Source organism: Balaenoptera physalus (assembly GCF_965194825.1).
Source record: "Balaenoptera physalus genome assembly, chromosome: 2".
In the NCBI taxonomy this organism is placed as follows: Eukaryota; Metazoa; Chordata; class Mammalia; order Artiodactyla; family Balaenopteridae; genus Balaenoptera; species Balaenoptera physalus.
Genome location: NC_138883.1, coordinates 24,944,267 through 24,965,114, shown reverse-complemented (window position 1 = coordinate 24,965,114; position 20,848 = coordinate 24,944,267). Strand labels below are relative to the sequence as shown.

Sequence of the window (20,848 nt, the reverse complement as noted above, 5' to 3'; positions counted from 1 at the left end):
AGAGATTTCAAATGGCAATTTCTGTCATTAATGATGGTGTGAAATGCAAGGAGAAAAATTAGGAGAGGCAGAATTTCAATTTGTGTGGCAAATGATCTACTCACACACAATCTCATGCACACACACTGCTGTCTGTGATGAAGAATGGTCACTGGGAATACTGGGGAGGGAGGGAATTATAAATGTTTTGTGATCTTGTGTCCTCCAGTCTTATGAAGTGAATAATGCTGCAATTTGCTCTTAATTCTTATGCCTTTTCCTTTGTTCCTCAAGGGAATGGTTTATTATTATTTTTTCTCTCTGTGGGGAAACCTTGCTTGACTTCATGTCCAGTGTTCTGTAACTGGAGGGGAGGAGGATTTGCTTGGGTGTTGGATTGCAGAAATCAACCAGAATATTTTAACCAATATTCTTGCAGGATTCCAGTCTGCTTAGCTCTTTGGAGCCTTATCTGATTCCAGGATGATGTCTTTCCGGACAGATGTGAAGCTCACCTCTCTTGCTACATGCACAGTGAAAAGGGAGCTTGGCCCCTCGGCTTGCATGGGTGGTTTTTGGGTGACGGTAGAACTAAGTGCTCAGAGTCTGAGCATATTTGGAGTCTTGCATGAACTTGGTAGTCATGCAAGGACACAGTGTATTGTGTGTGTGTGTGCTGCTAACACTCTTCTTCCCTTTTCTCCCTCTTTCTCTCCTCTCCCTTTCCCTCCCTTTGAAAATGCTGCCACAGATGTCAGTCAAGGTCCAGGTGAGTCTTTGTGTTTGTACAGCTGCTGTGGAAATTTCCCCTCTGCCAGATTGTGCATGGTTTGACTCTGAGGGAGACCTTTTCCTAGGGACTCTAAACAGAACAAAAATCTAAGTACATTGCATTTTCATTGATTTAGGTTTATAAGAAATGCCTTGAATTGATGGATTTGGTTTGGCTTTGAAGAACCATATTAAAACCAAAGGAATGTGGTTCCCATGCTTATACAATTACTTTCTTCTGCTTAATATTTCTGGGTGAATAAAAGACGTGGAAATTGCGCAATTTTTGAAAATATTTTTTAAAGATTTTCTTAGGATATGTATTCTCCAATTTAATAAGCATTTTTGCCTTGTCTTCATAAATCTACTTATCTTCTATAGCTTCATGTGGTTGAAAGTTGAAGATATGATATACTTAGCATGGAAAATATGATGTGGGTAAAAGAAGGTTTCTTTCTTTATATTCTAAGAAATGACTTTACTTTTCCATAGTGGAATTAGCCATATTTTTTTTCCTAATGCTTATAATAACTAATACATGTTCACTGTTAGAAAGAAAGAAAGAAAGAAAGAAAGAAAGAAAGAAAGAAAGAAAGAAAGAAAGAAAGAAAGAAAGAAAGAAAGAAAAGAAAAGAAAAAAAGAAAGAAGAATGGTTTTTATCAATGGACGAATAGATACTCATCCAGAGTCCTAACTGTAAGCAATGTGTGCGTATAGACATATATGTGTACACACACACACATAGATGCATATGAGAGGAACAGCCATTTATAGATAAGTGTCAGGTGATTTAGAATGGTTGGAAACCATTCTAAACTGTCTAGAACTTTGGGTTAAGAGTAACCTGACCAAATAAGAAAGGGGTATCATCTTTCTTAGGTATTTTCACATATATTTTCTTATTTAGTCTTTGTAACATTTAATTCTTATAGCATCAATACAGGATAGGTATTGTTATGTACATTTTATTTATTTATTTAAACTTTTTATTTTATATTGGAGTATAGACAATTGACAATGTTGTGATAGTTTCAGGTGCACAGCAAAGGAACTCAGCCATACATATCCATGTATCCATTCTCCCCCAAACTCCCCTCCCATCCAGGCTGCCACATAGCATTGAGCAGAGTTCCCTGTGCTATACAGTAGGTCCTTGTTGGTTATCCTTTTTAAATATAGCAGTGTGTACATGTCGATGTTATATACATTTTAATGTGAAGGAAATTTAAGGCCTGACAGATTAAGCAGTTTGTCCAAGGTCATAGGGCTTGTCAGCACACTGGAATTTGAACTTGGGGCTTTCAGACTCTAAAGCCCATGCATACTGCATTGGAACATGCTGGGTCCCATCCCAGAATTTCTTCACTTGAAGATCTCGTATTTCCTAATGGGACTATTGTTTATTTTTGCGCAGAGGTAATGTGACTTTTTCTTTATTAGTAGCACCCTTTCCAAATGAATTTATCCTTTATCACTTTTGAATATGTAAAAGAATCAGCCAGACTTAAGTGGGGTTTCTGATCATTGATCTATATGGAATATTACACAACACAAAAGGATAATACTGTTATCCCTACCAATACACAGGGTTTCCCTGCCTCTGTTTCTTCTGCCTACCCCACACCTTCGAAAATAACTGGTGTTTGAACCAAAGCACAGGACGGCATTTTCTAGGAAGATATCATTAAATTTATTCTATTTAATAACATTTTAGTTCAGTCACTCACGCAGCAAATATTTATTTATCGAGAACCTACAATGTACCAGGCGCTGTTCTAGGTACAAGGGATAAAACAGTGAACAAAACAGAAGACCATCCCTGTCCTCATGGATCTTCTATTATAGATAGGGGAAGACAAGGAACTAAAAAAAATATGTATCTTTATATATATCTATATATAGATAAATATACACACATATATACAAACATATATACATCTTACATATGTATGTATATAGTAACATGTCTATTGTATCAGGTGGTGGGTAATAAGTGCTGTGGAGAAAAATGAAGCAGGTAAAAATGAAGTTGCTAATTTAAAGAGGGTGGTCCAGGAAGGTCTCTTTGCTAAGCTGATGTTTTTTAGGATACTTCAAGTGAGGGAGTAAGCCCAACATCAAAAATTTTGTTTGTAAAAGTGCCACTTGGCTTAACCTCTTCTCTTCCTGGTTCATGGCAGAGATGACCCAGGGTCTCCACTTAGACTTGTGCATATTGTGTCCTGCATAGCGCTGCCAGCTCAGGGAATGCATGGATGCCAAAATCCAATCTGTGTTTTGCCACGCCTGCACCCAGGGGCAGGCCTCTAACCTGGGGGCACCTTTTCCTAATTCTCACAAAGGCGCCCTACTGGTCCTGGTGGGGTGAAACGCTAAGGACCCTTAGGCTCCCCTCCATCTCTTCAAAGGGATGGAGGTCAGTGGGTGACCCTACCTTAGAAATAGCAACTATCACTAGCACAACACTGCACTATCTCAGTTTCATGACCATTATCTCATTTTGTTCTCTTAATAATCCTCTGAGGTACATTGCATGAGCCCCATTTTTCTGTTGAGGAAGTTGAAGTCAGGAGGTTAAGTGCTGTGCTGAGGTCACCCAGCAGCTGAGTAACAGGACCAAGAGGGGATTCCAGCCTGATTCTGAACCTTGCACTCTCCATTCTGCCCTTGAGGTGTCAAGAGCTGATTGCCAATCTTGTCACCCCGTTGACTCTTGCTTTTTTTGTGGGTTCTGAGCCTGAAGCAAATCACAGGTCCAGAAACTTCCCTTGTGGCCCCGGCCGTAGCAGCAGGCAGCCTGAGCTGCCCAGCCCTGGCTGAGGTCAGCGGGCGGCCTCCCGTTCTCCGAGCCCCTGGCCAGGCAACCTGGAGCCAGCCGTGCTGTGGCTCCGAAACAGGAGGCCTTGAGTGGTTCTCTGATGTATGTTTTCCTTCCGCTCAGGAAGACAAATTGGGGATTTTATGAGCTAATGTAACTATTTACCCAGGGGCCGCTGGAATACTATAAAGTGATGATTGATTAATTGATTAATTTTACATTTTGAGGAGATTACTTAGAAGTAACCCTACTATAAAATGCAGCTGGAGATGGCGCCTGGCAGGCAACACCTTTCCCAAGGTCCAGGAGATGAGCTGGGCACTCAGAAGGAGTGTCCTGGTAGGAGAAAAGGGGCAAGCGGTATTTCGATGGACTTCTGTGTGGGAAAATCCACAGCCCGTCCTCCTAGTCCTTGGGAAGGAGGTTCACGATAATAAAGTGGCAAGAGGCATTTGTGGTGTGCTGACCTGAAGGAAGTGAGAGACCCTCAGCTCTGATGCCTCCCATGCATTCTCTTATTGAACTCTTCACATCTACCCCTCCAGGTAAATGTTGTCATCCTCACTCCAAAAGTGGAAAAGGAGACGCAGAGAGGTTCAGTAACTGCTCACGGTCGCCAGCTGCTAGCACAAACCAGGATCGCAGATGGGTCTGCCTCCAAAGCCTGTGCCTTTTTCTTCAAAACCCTGACATTTCCAAGACAGAGCTGTGGGCCAGGGGTACATCTTATCTGTGTCTGCATTCCCACCTCTGCACAGTGCATGGCACCATAGTAGGACCTCAGAAGTACTTCTTGAGCTGAAAGGGTGGCCGCAAGCACCAGGGGCAGTGTGGGTCTATAGGGTCCCGAGACATGTTGGAGCTCAAAGGGTATCCTGTCTAAGGATTGTAACTCTCTTACTTTTCAGAGGAGGAAATGGAGGCCCAGGGAGGAGAGGGGCATCTCCAAGGCCATGTAACCCATTTGTGGCCCTGAAGGGATTCCTTATCCCATGCTCCTGGCCATTAGGATCTGTCCTTGGGCTGCCTGTGGGGCAGGAGTGGGCAGTCCCAGCCCTGCCAAACTGTTTGCCCTCAGTCCTCTCCCCACCCCCGATGTGTTCTAGAACTCTCTGCCAAAGGGAGAGGAAGTGCTTCGGAGGTGAGGAAGAGGACGGGGTAGAGGAGGATCTCAGAGGCAGGGAACAGGGCTGGGGCCTGTGCTTGTGAGACCCCTCTCAACCCCTCCCCCAGAGACTCTCCCCAGAGCCGTGGGCTGGGGTGCTGTTTACGGTGCTCCAATAACGGCTTCTCTCCTCGGAAGGGATAATTTCTCAGGCTCTGCCTGCTGATTAGAGCTGGAATTTAAATGAAAAGCTGTGACCTTGTGGAAGTGCCCTAGTTATTCAGAGGCCTGATGAGGAAGTAGGCCTCCTGCTTCGGTCCACCGGAACCCTGGCAGGCGCGGGAGGAGGGGCTCCTGTCTGCCGGGGCCCAGAGGGGGCCTTGGTCCGCTGTTGCCGGAAGCAGCTGACAGCCTTTGCTCAAGCCTCCCTCTGCCGGCTCTTGATCTCTGCCCCTTGTTGTCTTCCTCCTCCAGTTTAAGTCATCTCAGTGCTGTCCTTGGAGAGGGGACCTGCTGATTTGTCCTGAGCCCTGCTATGTCTCCAGGGAGTCCCTCGCCCAGCCTGAGGGACACCGTTCTTCACCCGAAGCCAGGAGGCAGTGCCTGACACACTGCCTTGTGTTTATGGACACGGAGGGTTTGCTCTCGAAGCTTGCTGCTCGGAGAGGGGACCTGACCCACAGATCTAGCAGCACCAGCCTTGCCCAGGAGCCCGTTAGAAAGGCCGGATCTCAGACATCACCCCAGACCTGTGGAGTCAGAGTCTGCAAAGACCAAGAGCCCCAGGGGTCTGCCCATTAAAGCTGGAGACACACTGACCTAAAATTCCCCGTCTCTTTGGGGCCCACAGGGCCGTGTTTACTGAGGAAGGTGTATTCCACCTTGCTAAAGCCCTGTTCCTTATCTCTTCTGCTGGGCACAGAATGAAATATCCACTTTCTGGGTTGACAGGAGCTAAGAGGAAGAATGAGATTAAGGAAAGGGAAGGGAATGAACGCTTAGCAACCACTTGGTCTGTGCAGATCTCTGTTCAGGCACTTCCTATGTATGTGAGGCAAGGTAGCTGCCAGCTTTCACACGGCCTTCAAGCTAAGGTTGATTTTTCACTTTTTAAATAGTTGAAAGCAATCAAAAGAAGAATAATTAGTGATGCAAAAATTTTATGAAATTCAGATTTCAGTGTTCACAAAGTTTTATTGGAACACAGGCACGCTTGTTCATTTCTGTATCATTTATGGCTGCTTTGCAAAGGCAGCTTGGAGCAGCTGCAACACAGACACTATGGCCTGCAAAGCCTAAAAGATTTACCATCTGGCCCTTTACAGAAAAAGTTTGCCACCTCTGGGTTAGGGCACAGGCTTGGAGCCAGATGCCTGGGTTGACATCCTGCCTCTATCCCAACACAGTACGGCCTGTTCAGGTCACTTTTCCTTTGTGGGCCCTACTTACCTCATCTGTAAAATGGGGACAATAAGTACCTACCTCATGGGGCTATTGTGAAGATTAAATGAGCTCATGCATGTCAAGTCTTTAGAACAGTGCCTGGCACATAGTAAGCAATGTATAAATTAGCTGTTATTTTAAGTTATCTTGCTTGATCCTTTCCACATGTGTTTCTATTTCACAGATGAAGATACTTAGGCTCAGAGAGGTCTAAAAACAAAAGAAATCATTCTTTTCCTGTGTCTTGGTCCCCCTAACTGTTCAGAGGTTGCTCCCACTGCTGAGCTGTAGACACCTCTAAACACACCTGCTGTTTTCTCCTTGTCACACACTCTCTCCCATCCTTCCTGATCTTTATGCATTCAGTAAAGAGCCCCTCAGACTTAGATCCTGGCCACCATTGCTCTCAAGTGAGGCCAAGAAATCCCAGTAAGAGGGCGGAAAGGGGACTGATATTTATAAAGGATCCACCATGTGCCAGGTCCCTACCACTTCACAGGTGAAGAAACTTGGTCTCCAAAACATCGCATCCTTTGCCCAAGGCCAGAAGCAAGTATGGTAGGTATCAAGATTTAAATGCATCCTGGGGTCTCTGCTTTGTCATTCTGCCTTCCTTTGGCTCTGTTGCTTTCCCCAGGAGCTGTGTGGCCTTGGGTAAGTCATTAACCTTTCTGGGTATCAGGCTTCTTTAAATCAGATGACCTCTCAGGCTTCTTGCATTCTGAGGATCTATGATTAGGCCATCTAACTGAGCTCTCTTGGGGAGGAGGATTCAGGAAAATGCCTTCTCCTCCATTACCAGAGACAGAAGCTCCTAACTCCAGCGCTACCCGTTATATTTTTGTCTTTTCTTTCCTATTCTTTTGAACAATAGTCCCACTGGCTTTTCTCTCTTATTTATTAAGAAAAACATCTGACATTTATTGAGCTTGTATTTTGAGCCAGGCACTGAAATACTATGTTTTTACGTGCATCAGTTAATTCTTTTGACATGCCCAGGAGGTGGATTCTGTTATTAAACCCATTTCACCGTGAACAAACTGACACTCAGGGATGTTAACTCATCAGTCCCACCCAGTAAAAAGTGGTGGAGCAGGATGCAAAGGCTGGTATGTCTGGCCCTGGAGATGTCTCATATGGGGTTCCACCTAGAGTGTTCACCCCACAAAGGTACATTCCTGTACTGTATGGTCTCAGCCCAGAACAGTGCCAGTACATCATAGGCACAGAATAAACACTTGCTCAATGAACGAATAGCACTCAAGACTCAGTTTTTAGTTTTACCCCACACCGCTTTAAAAGACAGGCTGCTTTTTTGTTGGGGTTCACCCTGAGACAGAAGGTAATTGAACCAGTGTTTATTCAGTGCCCATCTTGGGCTCAGCTCAGCGGGGAATGCAGGCTGTAGGGAAATCCACCACTGCTGCACATAATTGGATTGGAAAGGGGCCCTTGGCTGGGCTAGCAGTGCTCAGCTCCCAGCCAATTGCCCGGCTGGGGCCTGGGAAGAGCCCCTTGGCTCCTGTAGCTGTTCCTGATGAGTAGGTGTGAGTAAGGAGCTGCTTCCCAGCGTGCCTCCAGCTCCGGCTAAGTCAAAGAAGCAGATCACTAGGCCTTGGTGCCTTTTTCTAGAGCCTTTTAAAATCGCCTCCTTTACTGTCTTGGCAAGGCAGACTCACTGGGGTGCTGGTTATGGTCCCAGTTTGTTTCTCAGTTCTGGAGGGCAAGGTCAGGGTTAGAGCTGGAAACACCATTAAAGTGACCCTGTTGTCTCAATGGGATAGTACTGCCCCTACCCCTGACCCTGCCAAATGTGTAGGATGGGTATTTGTTGCTCCAATAATGAGGGGGCATTGGTGGCATTTAGGAGGAAGGGACAACGAATGCTAAATGTGCTGCAATGTATGGGAAAGTTTCATTCAGAGATTGTGCTGTTCAAGATGCCATTGGTGAGACCAAAGAGAAACTATTCTAGATTAATTCCTTCTTTGTACAGGAGAGAAAACAGGCCATAGAACTTCCCTGTAATTCAGCTGAGTCACACAGCCTATTTATGGTAGCACTGGAGACCCTCCCATTCCGAAGACCTACCTAGGAAGGTCTGGAAAGCTCCTGGGCTAAGCTAGTCAGTTTGTGGGGCTAGGCCTCAGGAGGAGTGGGGCGGTGGAATACAGCTGATTGTTGAGGACAGTGGGTGCCCTTATGCGGCCACTTAGCTGACTGTGACCATGGAGGGAGGCATCTGAGGACGCCTGGGTAGGCGGTCTGCCAGGTCTGCCAGCTTCCTGGAGAAATGATGTCGGCGAGAGATGGGAGGGGGGGTGGTGGAGGAGAGAGGGCCTAGATACGCCAGTCTCCTGAATAACAACAGCAGTGACGACGAGCTTTTGAGCCCTTCCTACGTGCCGTGAACTCTGCTTAGTGCTATCTATACGTGGTTGCATGTGATTGTCACAGTGATCCTGAGAAGATATCTTACAAGTGAGATGCAGTTGTTTTACAGGAAAAAGGCACAGAATAGTTAACATGCTCAAAATCCCAGTTAGCAGGAGGTAGAGCTGGGATTTGAATCCAGGTTTTGGATTATTTAGAGCAGCGGTTTGCAAATTCTGGTGAGCATGAAAATCACCTGGAGAGTTAATGAATGCGATCCAGGCTCACTGAAGTAAGACATTTCCCCCAGGTGCTCTGATATGACCAAAGTTTGAAAACCAGTGTTTTAAAGGAAAGTGAAGGGACTTAAAAACTTCAGCATTAATTGCTGTTTTATACCCTCCGTAAGTTCAGGGAAGCAGGGAGGTGGGGGTGAGGAGATAGAAGGGAGGGTGGGATGAATGATCCCCCCTTTGTCTGAGCTCCATGGCACCTCAGGTCACGGGGCTAGTAGAGCCCTCATCATAATACACTATGCTATAGCCAGCTGTGTATTGTCCCCCACATGCCCACATCGGCCACGGTGGGCTCTTGAAGGACAGGGAGTCCCTTATGCTTGAGAACAGAGACTTATCCATGCCTGCATCCCCACTACTTGCCATCTTGTATGTGTTCATAAACTTTGTTACTAGAATCAGCATTTCAGAGATGGAAAGGAACCAAAAGGTTGTCAAGGTTCTTTGTGCACCTAATTTTTGAATCTCTTCTGTAAGAGTTTATTCAAACTTGGCTTGAACCACTGCAGTGATGAGTAACTCATTGCTCCTTTAACCATTCTGTTCCATTCTAACAGCACTGAGTGTTCACAAGCTCTCCTTTATTCTGAGTCACTATAGCTTTCACCACCTGTATTGCTTCCAGCCCTTGGAGACACACAAAATAGATCTAATTACACTTCCAGTGTTTGAAGACAGGGCTTTTGTCTTTAAGGATTTTCTTTTCTAAAGGCTAAAACATCTCCAGTTTCTTTGGGCATTCTCATACAAGGGTTTTCAGCTCTTTCATCCAGGTCATAGTTCTCTGAAAAATAACATTTTTTTGCTTCCTTTCCAAAGAAGGATGCCCACACAGCATACAGTGTTACGGACATGCTGCAACCGGTTCATTATAGAGTGGTAGCATTACTCCCTTTTTCTAGACTCCCTACATCTATTAATGGCAGCATCAAACACCTTACTTTTTAAAAAATGACTATAGTATTAAATTGAACTTAAAGTCACTGAAAACTTTTAAGATTTTGTGTGCACTGCTGCTAAGCCATTTCTCTCCCCTTCCTGCACTTGTGCAATTGGTTTATTTGACTTAGACTTGGGGCCATTCTTTGATTTTGTCAAATTCATCCCTGGATTTTTAAAATCCAGCACACCATGGTCTATTTGGATACAGTTAATTCATCTAGCACATCTGCCGACCCTTCCAGCTGCATGTCATTCATGAACAAAGAGCTATTTTAGAGAAGTTCATGACATTTGGAGAGCAAGGACTTCTTCTTCTTTGGGAAGAGTCTTTTCTAGAAGCCATAATTGCTGATGCCTTAACCCTTAGAGTGACAAGCATGACTGCCTTCATCTCTCTTCCTTCCATGGTATTCATGAAAAAAGAAGCCACACCCACCCCTCCAGAGAGGTGGAATAGATTGGGAAGGTGCTGCAGACATTCTTTCCTCTTCTCTGTGGCTATGCCATGCAGACACTTCTGGTGATTCATGGGCGCCATTGAGGAAATACTTTCTGTTCAGTCCAGGTCACCATGCTGTAAGAACAAAGTTGGTCTAGAGGCAAATATTGAGTGCGCTAGCACAGTTACATCCAACAAAGGGCTTAGTGGTGAGAATGGAATGTAGTGGCATCACGGAAGGACCAACCCAGAGGCACCTGCCTTGGAGAAATAGCAACAGGCTCTCCTCTGGAAACCATCACCATCATCAGTCCAACTATTCACTTCATCCCCAGTATTGTTCAAAGCGTGTGGAAAAGCCAAAATCATATAAGCAAACGGTTGATCTTCTGTTCATGTCAGTTCATGATTGCTGTTGGGTGGTTTGTTGATGCCTCGTTTCGTGCTTCAGCCTTTTTGATTATGGGTGGTGTTCTCAGGGTATCAGTTTGAACCATTTTAATTGTCATTTTTGTAGGTCAAAACCAGTCAAATATCAGCAATTTCATATGGTTCTACCCAGTAAGTAGTTGCTTGGCCTCTTCAGAAATCATCTTGGTTCATAGAAACTCTATGTCTTAGAGTTGGAATGGATTTTTGGTGGTTACCTTCTAAAACCCCACTTTGACTCTCTTCTGTGGCATTCTGGCAAGTGAAATATCCCCTATTATTCCACCCTCATCTTGCTGAATGCACTTGGTCCTTTATCTTGTATGTGCAACTTTTAAAATGTTTGACGGTAGCTCTCATGTCCTTACCTGGCTCTCTCCTGTTTGGGCTGTACGTAGCAGTTCCTTCAGCCATTCTGCATGTGACATGCTTTGGGACCTCTTACCATCTGATTCTTCTCCTTTGGATACGTCTACCTCATTAATGCCCCTCCTAATATATGGCACTGTTCTCTGAACCAGAACCCTAGGTTTTGTGATCAGTGATAAGAAGAGGTGGGACTGTTGACTTCTTTTTATTTGTGATTTTTGGGGGTTGGTGGGGGTAGTGGGAGGTTGTGCTTAAGTGCCACAATTTATATTTGCCCCTTAAAATTAAATTTTGCTTTTGCCTGCCACATCTTTTGGGCCCTAATTCCAATGACTAACGAGTTAGCTATTCCTTTCAGCTTTAGTTCATTACAACATCCAGACAGCATGTCATGAATGTTCTCAGCCAAGTCATTTATCAAAATGCTGAGCAGGTCTAGGCTCTGCTGTAAGCCACTGGAGAACCCCAGACAGGACAAGGAAACTGAAGTCCACGATGAAGCTCATGATGAAGGTCAGGAAATTGCCTGTGGAAGGGCTGGTCTGAGACGTGACTGTGGAAGTAGGTGGAGATTTCCTTCAGGCCCCACCCCTTCCCCTTAAGCGTCCTTCTCCCCAATCCCAGCCTGTCCCTTGTGTTCTCCCCTGCCCATGGTGGCAGACTTCCTCAACCTGTGACTGCGTGTCTCCATCCTTCCTTCTCACATGTCCCTGTGCCACTCCTGTCTTTGAAGAAAGGTCTTAAGCTTGGCTTCCTGATGATCTCACACACAGGGCAGTGCAATGACTGAGGAGCCTGAGTGCAGCTCGTGTTCAGATTTGCATTTTAATGAGGGAAGTTGCTTAATAACCCCAAGAAGTGACCCAGGAAAGGAAAAGCTTCATATTTTAGTAGAATCTGGGGATGGAGATTGAGGAGAGGGAGATGGTGGCCATTTATGTAAAAGGGTTTCCCCAGTGCACCTTAAATCATGCTACACCAGAATCATAAATGAAGTTGAATTAATGTCCAGACACTATTTTCTGCTCCTGAATTCTCCAAGACATGTCTCCTCCCTTCGCCACCAGCACTGAATTAGACAGGGTAGCTAGTGTCATAGCTACCATCCAGCCTGCAGAATCCACCTGCTGGCTTAGAATCCACATTTCACCACTTATTAAGAAGTGGTATTTTGGCTCTAGGTCTTGGTTTCCTTACCTGTAAAACATTAACAACATTAATCAACATTATAGCAATGACTTTCCCATAGAGCTATATTTAATGGAATGACACATAGCCATGGCTTCTATATAGCAAACAGTCAACAGATATTAGCTACTGTTATAATTCTGTCTTTTTACCAAATTAACTGAATTTCTTCTCTTTTAAGCGCTTAAAATGCTAAGATGTGTATTTCTTCTTTCCCCTTCTCTCTTGTCCAAGTTCCCAATCACCCTGCAGACACGATGGTTACCTGTGGCTTCTCTTTCTGTCAGGCCCCACCCCCTACCATCTTCACCGGCTCCTTACTTCCTCCAGAAACATAGGGTGAATGTTTCCATTACCTTCTGATTTTATGTAATTACTCTTTTTAAAAGTCCTTGTGGCTTCATAAAAATTCAACGTTGGCACTTGGCACTTACAGCAATTAGTGACATTTCATTTTTCTACTTCAGTATGGAAAAAGAGATGATATGTGTGGATTTTACAGGGGGAGAAAAGTTACCCTGAAAGTGAATGAGAGAAAAGTCTTGGCAGAGATAACTTGCTTTCCCCCCCACCCCCAAATCTCTCTCTCTCTTTTTTTTTTTCCATGAGTGACTTCCTTCCTCCCCTGAAATACTTTCCCCAATTACCCAGCCAAAATGAAGGAAGGAAGGAGGATTAAAAACCATCTGAGGGGGTGGGATATTATAGGTTTGAGGGGGACACAGTACTAGCTTAAATGATGGAGGCCTTCAACTTCTGGCCTGGTTCCTGAACACTGCATCTTCCTTTTGCCTGTTTCAGTAAATGTTTTCTATTCTCTATATTAGTCATTTTCATGACAAGCTTCATGATGGCCACAGCCACTTACAGATGACTTTGCTTTCGTAGCCATTTCCATTCTCCTGAGCTGCAAAAGCAGCTATGTCCATAGGGATTTTCCCAAAGGGTATAACATAGTTTAGAGAGCCATACGTATATTTTGCATATAATCTACATAAGATTTGCAGTCTGTTCTATGGCAATTTCAACTTTGTATATCTTACCTATTGATGATCTTTTTCTCTTCTTGTTCTTGTATGTACCCTGAGAACCTGTGCACCACAGATAGATAGGCACAGGAAGGCATGGGATATATATAGCACTAGAAAGAGTGAAGAGAAGGGTAAAAAATATCAGACATCTTCGTGGGATCCAGAATGGTCCCTGAATCCAGCTAGGGTAGCACTTTGATAGTGTGTGACATCTACATAGGAAACATTTCAGTTGCTTTCTAATTTTTATAATTATTTTTAAAAAGGCATTGTAGTTCCATAAGAATTCTGTATTGAAAATTCTCAATATCCTGACTATCAAAGGCTCTTCCGAGCTCAATTCCTGTTCCCTACCTTCCATTAGGTGAACTCTTATGGAGCTGGCTTTTGAGTCTTCATTGAAGAACTATTCAAATTCAGAGCTGATGGTTGGGATTGTTTTGGAGAGATGTGGTCCCCTTTGCTTCCCTGAGCCCCCTGTTCCAGCCCACATCTTGTCTTTTGGCAGCCCTGAGCATCAGGTTCAGATTAAATGCCAAACTGCAAACCCAGCCAGGTGCTAGTCCCAAGGCTAGCTGTGGTCTGGGGGGCTGCTGCTGACCCTCTGTTTCTGAAATTGACAAGAAGGGTGATCTTCATTCCCCACCCCCATCCCCTGGCTTTCCTCATCAACCACATACATAACACACAGCCAGCATAGATCGCTTTTCCTTCTTTGCTAATTATATCCTTCTCAGTTAAGATTTTTTTTTGAGCATTATTTTTCTGTATCTATATTGGAAAGCCATATAGTTCCTTTTTCTTTCTGAATGTAAAATTTTACTTTAATGTTAAATATGCATGTAGAAAAAAGAACCTCCAGGATATCTTAATATCCCCCATCCCTCCCAGGTTAAGACTCAGTGCTCTAGCCCCTTTTTCTTTGAGGATTCATTCACTTACATGGGCACAGACCCTCTCTTTCATGAAGTGGAGGTGATACACTTTTATATTTGTCCTGACTTTCTTGCAGACCTTAGTCCTATATTGTTAAATGCACCTTAGACTTTTTGCTTGAGTGATTCTTCTGTTTCTTCAACTTATCATGCCTAAAACAGAACTCATTATCGCCCTCATTCCAAATCCATCTCCCAACTCCATCCCACCTTCCTATTTCTGACAATGCTTCACTCAGTCTCCCATCCGTTCTTCCCCTGAAGCATCTCATCGGTCACCCAAAGCCTGTTGAATCCTCTTTCTCCCTTTTCCTTCCTGCTGCCATGATACTAATTCAGGCCCTCTGCCTATGACAGATCTTTCTGCCTCTCTTTTCCCTCTAATCCATTCTGTCCCCATCATTGCCAAAGCCATCTTCCTCAACATCATCTTCCCTGGGTCTTTCTCCTGCCCACAAGCCCTCAATGTCTCCCATCAGCTGCAAGATCAAGTCCTTTTTCCTTAGCCTGGAAACTCAAGGCCTTCATACAATGGTTCCATACTTTGATCCTTAAGATCACCTTTCACTTCTTCCTCAGATGAACCGTTTGTATGTGTTCACTGTTATTCGTACAGCATGCATTACATACCTACCATGTGCCTGGCAGTGTCCTAGGTGTTCCAGAAAGTTGACAGGAAAGTCCTTACAAATGCAATTGGTGGTCTTGGGAGGTAGTGGTGTTAACCTGGAACATCCTCCATCGCTCTAAATCCTAAACCGTCTTCCAAGGCATATTGTAAATCCCACTTTCCTCCAGAAACCTCTGCTGTACACCCAGGGCCCTCCTCACAGTCCTACTGTCCTTATTGTCTGAATTAATCGTTTGACACTTACCAATTACCCATCATTCACTCCTCATTCACTCACCAAATACATACGGAGCACCTACTGTGTGTCAGGCACTATGCTTCGTGTTGCCTCACACATCAGTATATTGTTATAGCATAAACAAAAAAAACAATAACCCTTATATAGTCCTTACCATGTACAGGCACTGCTTTACATATATTCATTTATTTAATCCTCAAAACAACCTATGAATTTGTCATGATAATTATCCAAATTTTACAGATGGGAAGTCAAGGCACAGAGATGTTTAGCAACTTTCCTAGAAAGTAACAAAGGTGGGATTCAAATCTGGCTCTGAAGTCCTTGATCTTAACCCCTACCCTTCACTGTCAGGTACCACTATATATATATCATATGTATGTTTGTGTAAATATAAACGCACACACACACCTTGTCAACTAGACTCTAAACTCTTCGAGGTTGACAACTAGGTACCATACTTGTTTGCATCCCACTACCTTATGCAGCCTTTACATATAGTAGGTACTTGAATCATTTGTTTGATTGATTCTTGTTTCTTCCATTCACTTTTGGGGGGAACTGAGGTCTTTTTGCAGCAAGTAGGAGTGTTTTGGGGTGGAAGGGGAGAGAAACAGAATTTCAGAATAGACCTAGACCCTCTGGAATTCCTGGTTTCCAGTTCTTAACTCTGCAAGCTTAGGGGGTAGGTTTGTATAAGAGAAGACACTAATGTAAAAGCTCATGAAAGGGCAAAAATTCCCTTCTCAAAAAGCAAAATAAAACTCAAACCATAATATGTTTACACAGTTTCTCCCTCTCTCATGTTATTTCCTGTTATACTTGTTTATGTCTGTTTTGCTTTGTTGCCTACAAAACCAAAGTTTTGACATCAGGATCTCAGATTTGCATTCCTGTCCTGATATTTCTATTTAAGATTTTCTATAAGTTGAAGAATATGTACATTTTATTTGAGTCACAATACTGCAACTACATATGTAGCTTAATAAAACCTGACGAGTACATATTTAAATTTTAAAACACAGGTGGTGGATATTTGCATTTTAAAAGGATTCTTCCTTTTGCAAAAGGATCCACTGCAGGGTTCCATTATATATCCAATTCCTCTTAGTGCATTTATCATACAATTTAATTTACCAAAATTTGATTTATATGTCACTCTAAAGGGGTAGCTCTCAAGTTCTAGTGAGTACAAGAATCACTGGTGCGACTTATTTAAAATTCAGATCTTTCCCCAACTCCTCCCCAAGATTCTAATTCATTAGGACTTGGGTGGGGCCCAGGCTCTTCATGGTTGATAATTATCCCCAGGCGGTTGATGCAGGTGGTCAGTGAAATGTGTTTTGGGAAACACAGCTTCAAAGAAACACAGGTAATACATAAATGGGCCCAACTGTAGGGGCTTCTCCAGGGCTTTGAACACCCTCTGAATACCAAGTTTCCCGTTTCCTCTTCATTTGGCAAATTTTTGTTTACTCTTCTGCCTCTCTTCTACTCACACCTCCCAGCTGCCAAACATCTTTAATTGCAGGTATAAAAATGTTTGTCCTTTCATTTAAAAAATGAAAAGACAGTTGTCTCAATAAAGCCCCCAGCTTTATTGAGATAACTGACATATAACGTTGTGTAAATTTTAAGTATATAATGTGTTGATTAGATACACTCATATGAAACACCTTCATTCATTTCATCACATAGTTACCATTTCCTTTTTATGGTGAAGACATTTAAGGTCTACTCTCTGAGCATTTACATTTCAAGTACACAATATAGTACTATGGTCCTTTTATTTTTAACCTCCATTTTGCTCTTAGGGATCTCTTTGGATCTTCCTTATTCTCATTTCTTAATGCTGACAACCCTCCTGTGAATTCACACACCGATTCTGTTCCCATTCCCCCTTCACATACACCACCTACCTGCCCCAGACCCTCCCTCTTAGTGTGCTTGATCTGGATGCTGAAGGCTATGGCTTGGTCCAGAAATATCAGGCATTTTATGAATAGTTACTTCTGCCGAGGTTTCTCTTAGTCAAATCTAGTGCCTTTGTTCCTTCTTCTTCTTATTCCCTCCCATAAAATACCAAAACTTAATTTTTTAAATAAAACAAATTATGAGAATGACTTGCTTTGGCATGATTCCCTTCCTCCATGAGTATTAATATCCTAGGCCTTGAGAGATGAATGCCAGAAAGGTACATTTAAAATATGATAATAGTTTAATGAAATTTGTTTAGAAAAAATGACTGACATGTATGGCACATGTATCTATGTATTTAATATATCATTGATCTTTAAAATGTCAATTGCTTGACCCATATTTTGTCTTTGATTACTTCTCTAAATCTCTAGTTATCTCCAAAAACATTTACAGATTTCCATACTTTAGAGATTTTTCTCTTTATTAATCTCCTATATCCCTGAATTTTACTCTGGGTAAAGTTCTCTGGGGTGATCTCCAAGTAACTCCGGTAGTAATAAAAGCAACAGAAGAGCAAACAGCCATCACGGTTGGCTACTGGTTGGAAATCTTTTCTTTTAATAGATGTATCAGGGCTTATGCTTCCCTTGAAGTAATGAGCTCTTAAGAGCCTTGTTTGACTTCCACAAGAACATAGTGAGAGGTTCTGCTACTTGTTTATTGGGCCTCCGTGTACCTTCTTTAATCCATTCAGTGCTTGGCTAGGCCTCTGTGATCAAAGGTGAGGGACTTTCTAGGAAAAGTTCGCGGTGGAGGAGGGACAGAGGGAAGGGGTGTGGTTGTCACTGGGTGAAGACAAGGATCACATGGAGATAGTTTCAGGTTGTCTAATTAACTCTTGAACGCAGGAACTCATTTTTTAAAAAAATATTTATTTATTTATCATTTATTTATTTAGGCTGTGCTGGGTCTTAGTTGCGGCATACGGGATCTTTAGTTGCAGCATGTGGACTAATTAGTTGCAGCATGCGAACTCTTAGTTGTGGCACGCATGCGGGATCTAGTTCCCCGACCAGGGATTGAACCTGGACCCCCTGCATTGAGAGCGTGGAGCCTTACCCACTGGACCACCAGGGAAGTCCTGCAGGAACTCATTTTGTATGTTCAATGTGGTCCGATTTTTGTAGAAGCGACTACTGTATCTAGGGGGAAAGAAAAGTTGGATGGTAATCTCTGGATGTGGGATTACAGCTGATTTTTTTCTTTTTTCTTTTCTGACTTTTCCAAAGTTTCTACAATGACCATGTATTATTACTAAAAACAATTTAAAAGAAAGAAAGAAACCTACTTTGCCCGGCACCTGGAGTCTCTTTCCTAAGGGACCTAATCTTTAATAGATTTATCTCAAATCCTACCTATTGCATAGAAACAATGGTGAAAGGAAAGTTCTCATGATGTGGCCGAGAGGTTCAGCAAACAAAAGACTGACCTTGAACTGGGTGGCCCGGGACGTTCTGCCCTGCATTTCAGTGCTCGTTGCATGTTCCTCAGTATGTGTGAATGCCCCTGCCATTCCTTCCACTCAAGAATTAAGAGAAGATTGCCTGGCATTTGGGATTCTAACTTTGTCTTCTTTCTTTTTTCCTTCCCCTCCCCCACCCCCCAACCCCGACTCCTCTTCTCCCCTCTCTTCCTTCCTCAAGGCCTCTCCCACCTCATGATGAGTGAACAAGGTAGGTGCTCTGTGCTTGTGGTGCTGCAGCTGCCTGAATTGCTTGCCTTCGTGCCTCTGGCTGGTCGCTCAGAGCCTCTTCAGCCCTGGCAGGCCATTTGCTGCCTGTCTCTCCTGCCATGGGCCAGGCTGGCAGCAGAGCCATCCTGCGGTGGGGGGCACCTTTCCCAATGCATCGTGGTTTCCCGCCCCCATCACCCCCTTGGCTTCTCCATTATGCACCATCATTTGTCATCCTGGGCACTGGCTCTGCCGGGCTGCCTCCAAGAGAGAAGCATGAAACAAGCCATGACGGTGTCGATAATGGGGGTGAATGAAGCTAATTTCAGAGCAACAGAGCGGTTAACTTCTTCCCTAAGCCCCATGCTGGGGCCCCAGGTTGGGGGAGAGGAGCTGGGCTTCTCTGAATTTCACTCTGAGTAAAGGTTTGCTTTTTGTCTTCCCCTCCATCCCACTGCCCATTGTAATGACTTTTAGCCCCAGCCCCGAATGGTCAAAGGGAACCCTTGGGGGTTTGACTGTTTTCAGTTTTGTATAAAAGCAAAAACCACCGAAAGAACATGCTAATGTCCTCATGGCAGGATTCTAACTCATTATACACCCTGAAGAAAACTGCATATAAAGATCTGTAAATTCAGCATCTGCAACCTAAAATATTCAATTATGCAGGAAATGAACTGTGCAGGAAATTCAGCTCAGCTAAGCACAGGGTGGGCTGTGAATGAAGCCTTTTTCTCCTAAATAAAAATTTTCCATATTATCAGCCTAAATCAGGATTCAAGAACTGAGCCTACTTAAAACTGTCTTTTTCTTCACCGTTCAATTGCTGCTATTGTGTTTCTTCTGCGCTTTGGAATGATTGCAAGATGGGTCTACCTGCCACGCCCTGACACCAAAAGACTGTACTTCAATTTCTCTTGTCTATTTCTTTTCAAGATACACATGGGACTCAGTGCCTTTTTTTGGAGGGCCAAAGAAAAGGGAAAGGAGGGGTATTTCCGTGTTCTGCCATTTTTTCTTGATCTTTTGAGTAGGGTGGGGCAGCACGGAAGGACACCCCCCCCCCACACACCCCCATTTCCTTACACTGGACCCATCAGACAGTGTTGCCATAAAGGGGAGTGTATGATCAGAACAACCCAGGTCTGAGGGAAGTTTGCTTGTGGTGTCCAGGTAGCTGCAGAGGTGGGCAATTGAGGGCGTCCTGACTTGATAAGGCAGGACAAGGAGGAAGCACACTTTATCAACAGAGTTGTATCCTCCAGACCTGAGCCAAGATCCATGATGTGGACTCTGGGCATTTCAATGAACACATGGTCTGGTATAGGAGCAGATGTCAAAGAACAGAGCTGGACGCAGGGGGTCAGGTGAGTTTTCCAGTGTTAGATGGCGCTCTGGAAGAGGTTGGGATGAAGTCTCTCTATTCTTGCAGGTGAGTGAGAGAAGCGATCCCCCTACAGCAGGTTACTATGGAGTGAATATGAGTAGGGGGTGCTCTTCATGTTGGCTTAGTTTCCAGGTAGTCTGAGAGCGTTATGCACATCTCTACAGAGTGGTAAGACCCAAGTTCTATGAATTGCTGGAATTCGGTGGCCCAACGTTGATAACAAGTTCCACCAGAAAAAGCAGGCCCTCAGAGTCCTGATGACAAAATGCCCTTCTACATTGTCTCATCTTATGCTCCCAGCTGCCCTTTTGGAGTTCTAGCTTTTACAGTGGCTTGGAAGTCTGAGTGTATCATATGGCTGATGTCATAGCATAGAGTCTAGGTAGATGAGATAGGCTGGTAGGGACTTCTTTAATCCTGATTCAGTTCATTTCAGACCCACTGATGAAGCACAGGCATTTCAGAGGGCTAAATCCCAACGTTGGTGTGAAAAGCATTTGGAGAACCTGTATTGTATACCCTTCCCACTTTTCCGCCTACTACTCAACTTCTCTTGGGCACTCAACATTGAAGTGTACATGAGTAGAGAATTCAGACATACTATGTACATATGCTCTGGGGGGGTAAGTCAGGAATCTTCTAGAAAAAGAGGCTTTAGGCAATGAAATAATGACAGACACGGATACTGTGAATCCCTCTTTAGACAGGTTTTCAAAAAAGAATGCAGAATTCTTCTGGGTGGTCAGTGTCATTAAGATTTGAAGGTGCAATTTGCTGTTTAATTTGTTTTTAAGAAGGTCCTTTGACCCCATTCCTCCTCC

General features: G+C 43.8%; 1 protein-coding gene across 17 annotated transcripts in view; it reads left to right on the top strand.

The window, feature by feature from the left end:
* Positions 1-20,848, top strand: part of NRXN3 (neurexin 3) — a 1,702,647-nt gene that overhangs the window by 110,151 nt on the left and 1,571,648 nt on the right. For 15 of the 17 annotated variants that reach the window (XR_014260952.1, XR_014260953.1, XM_082451189.1 and 12 more), the window contains 2 exons: positions 731-748; positions 18,612-18,641. The exons of the other annotated variants lie outside the window; for them this stretch is intronic. Coding sequence is in view for 13 of the 15 variants with exons in the window: in XM_082451189.1 (XP_082307315.1) it covers positions 731-748; positions 18,612-18,641 (48 nt within the window). In the remaining 2 variants the exon portion in view is untranslated. The remainder of the gene's footprint in view (positions 1-730; positions 749-18,611; positions 18,642-20,848) is intronic. 17 annotated transcript variants of the gene reach the window in all.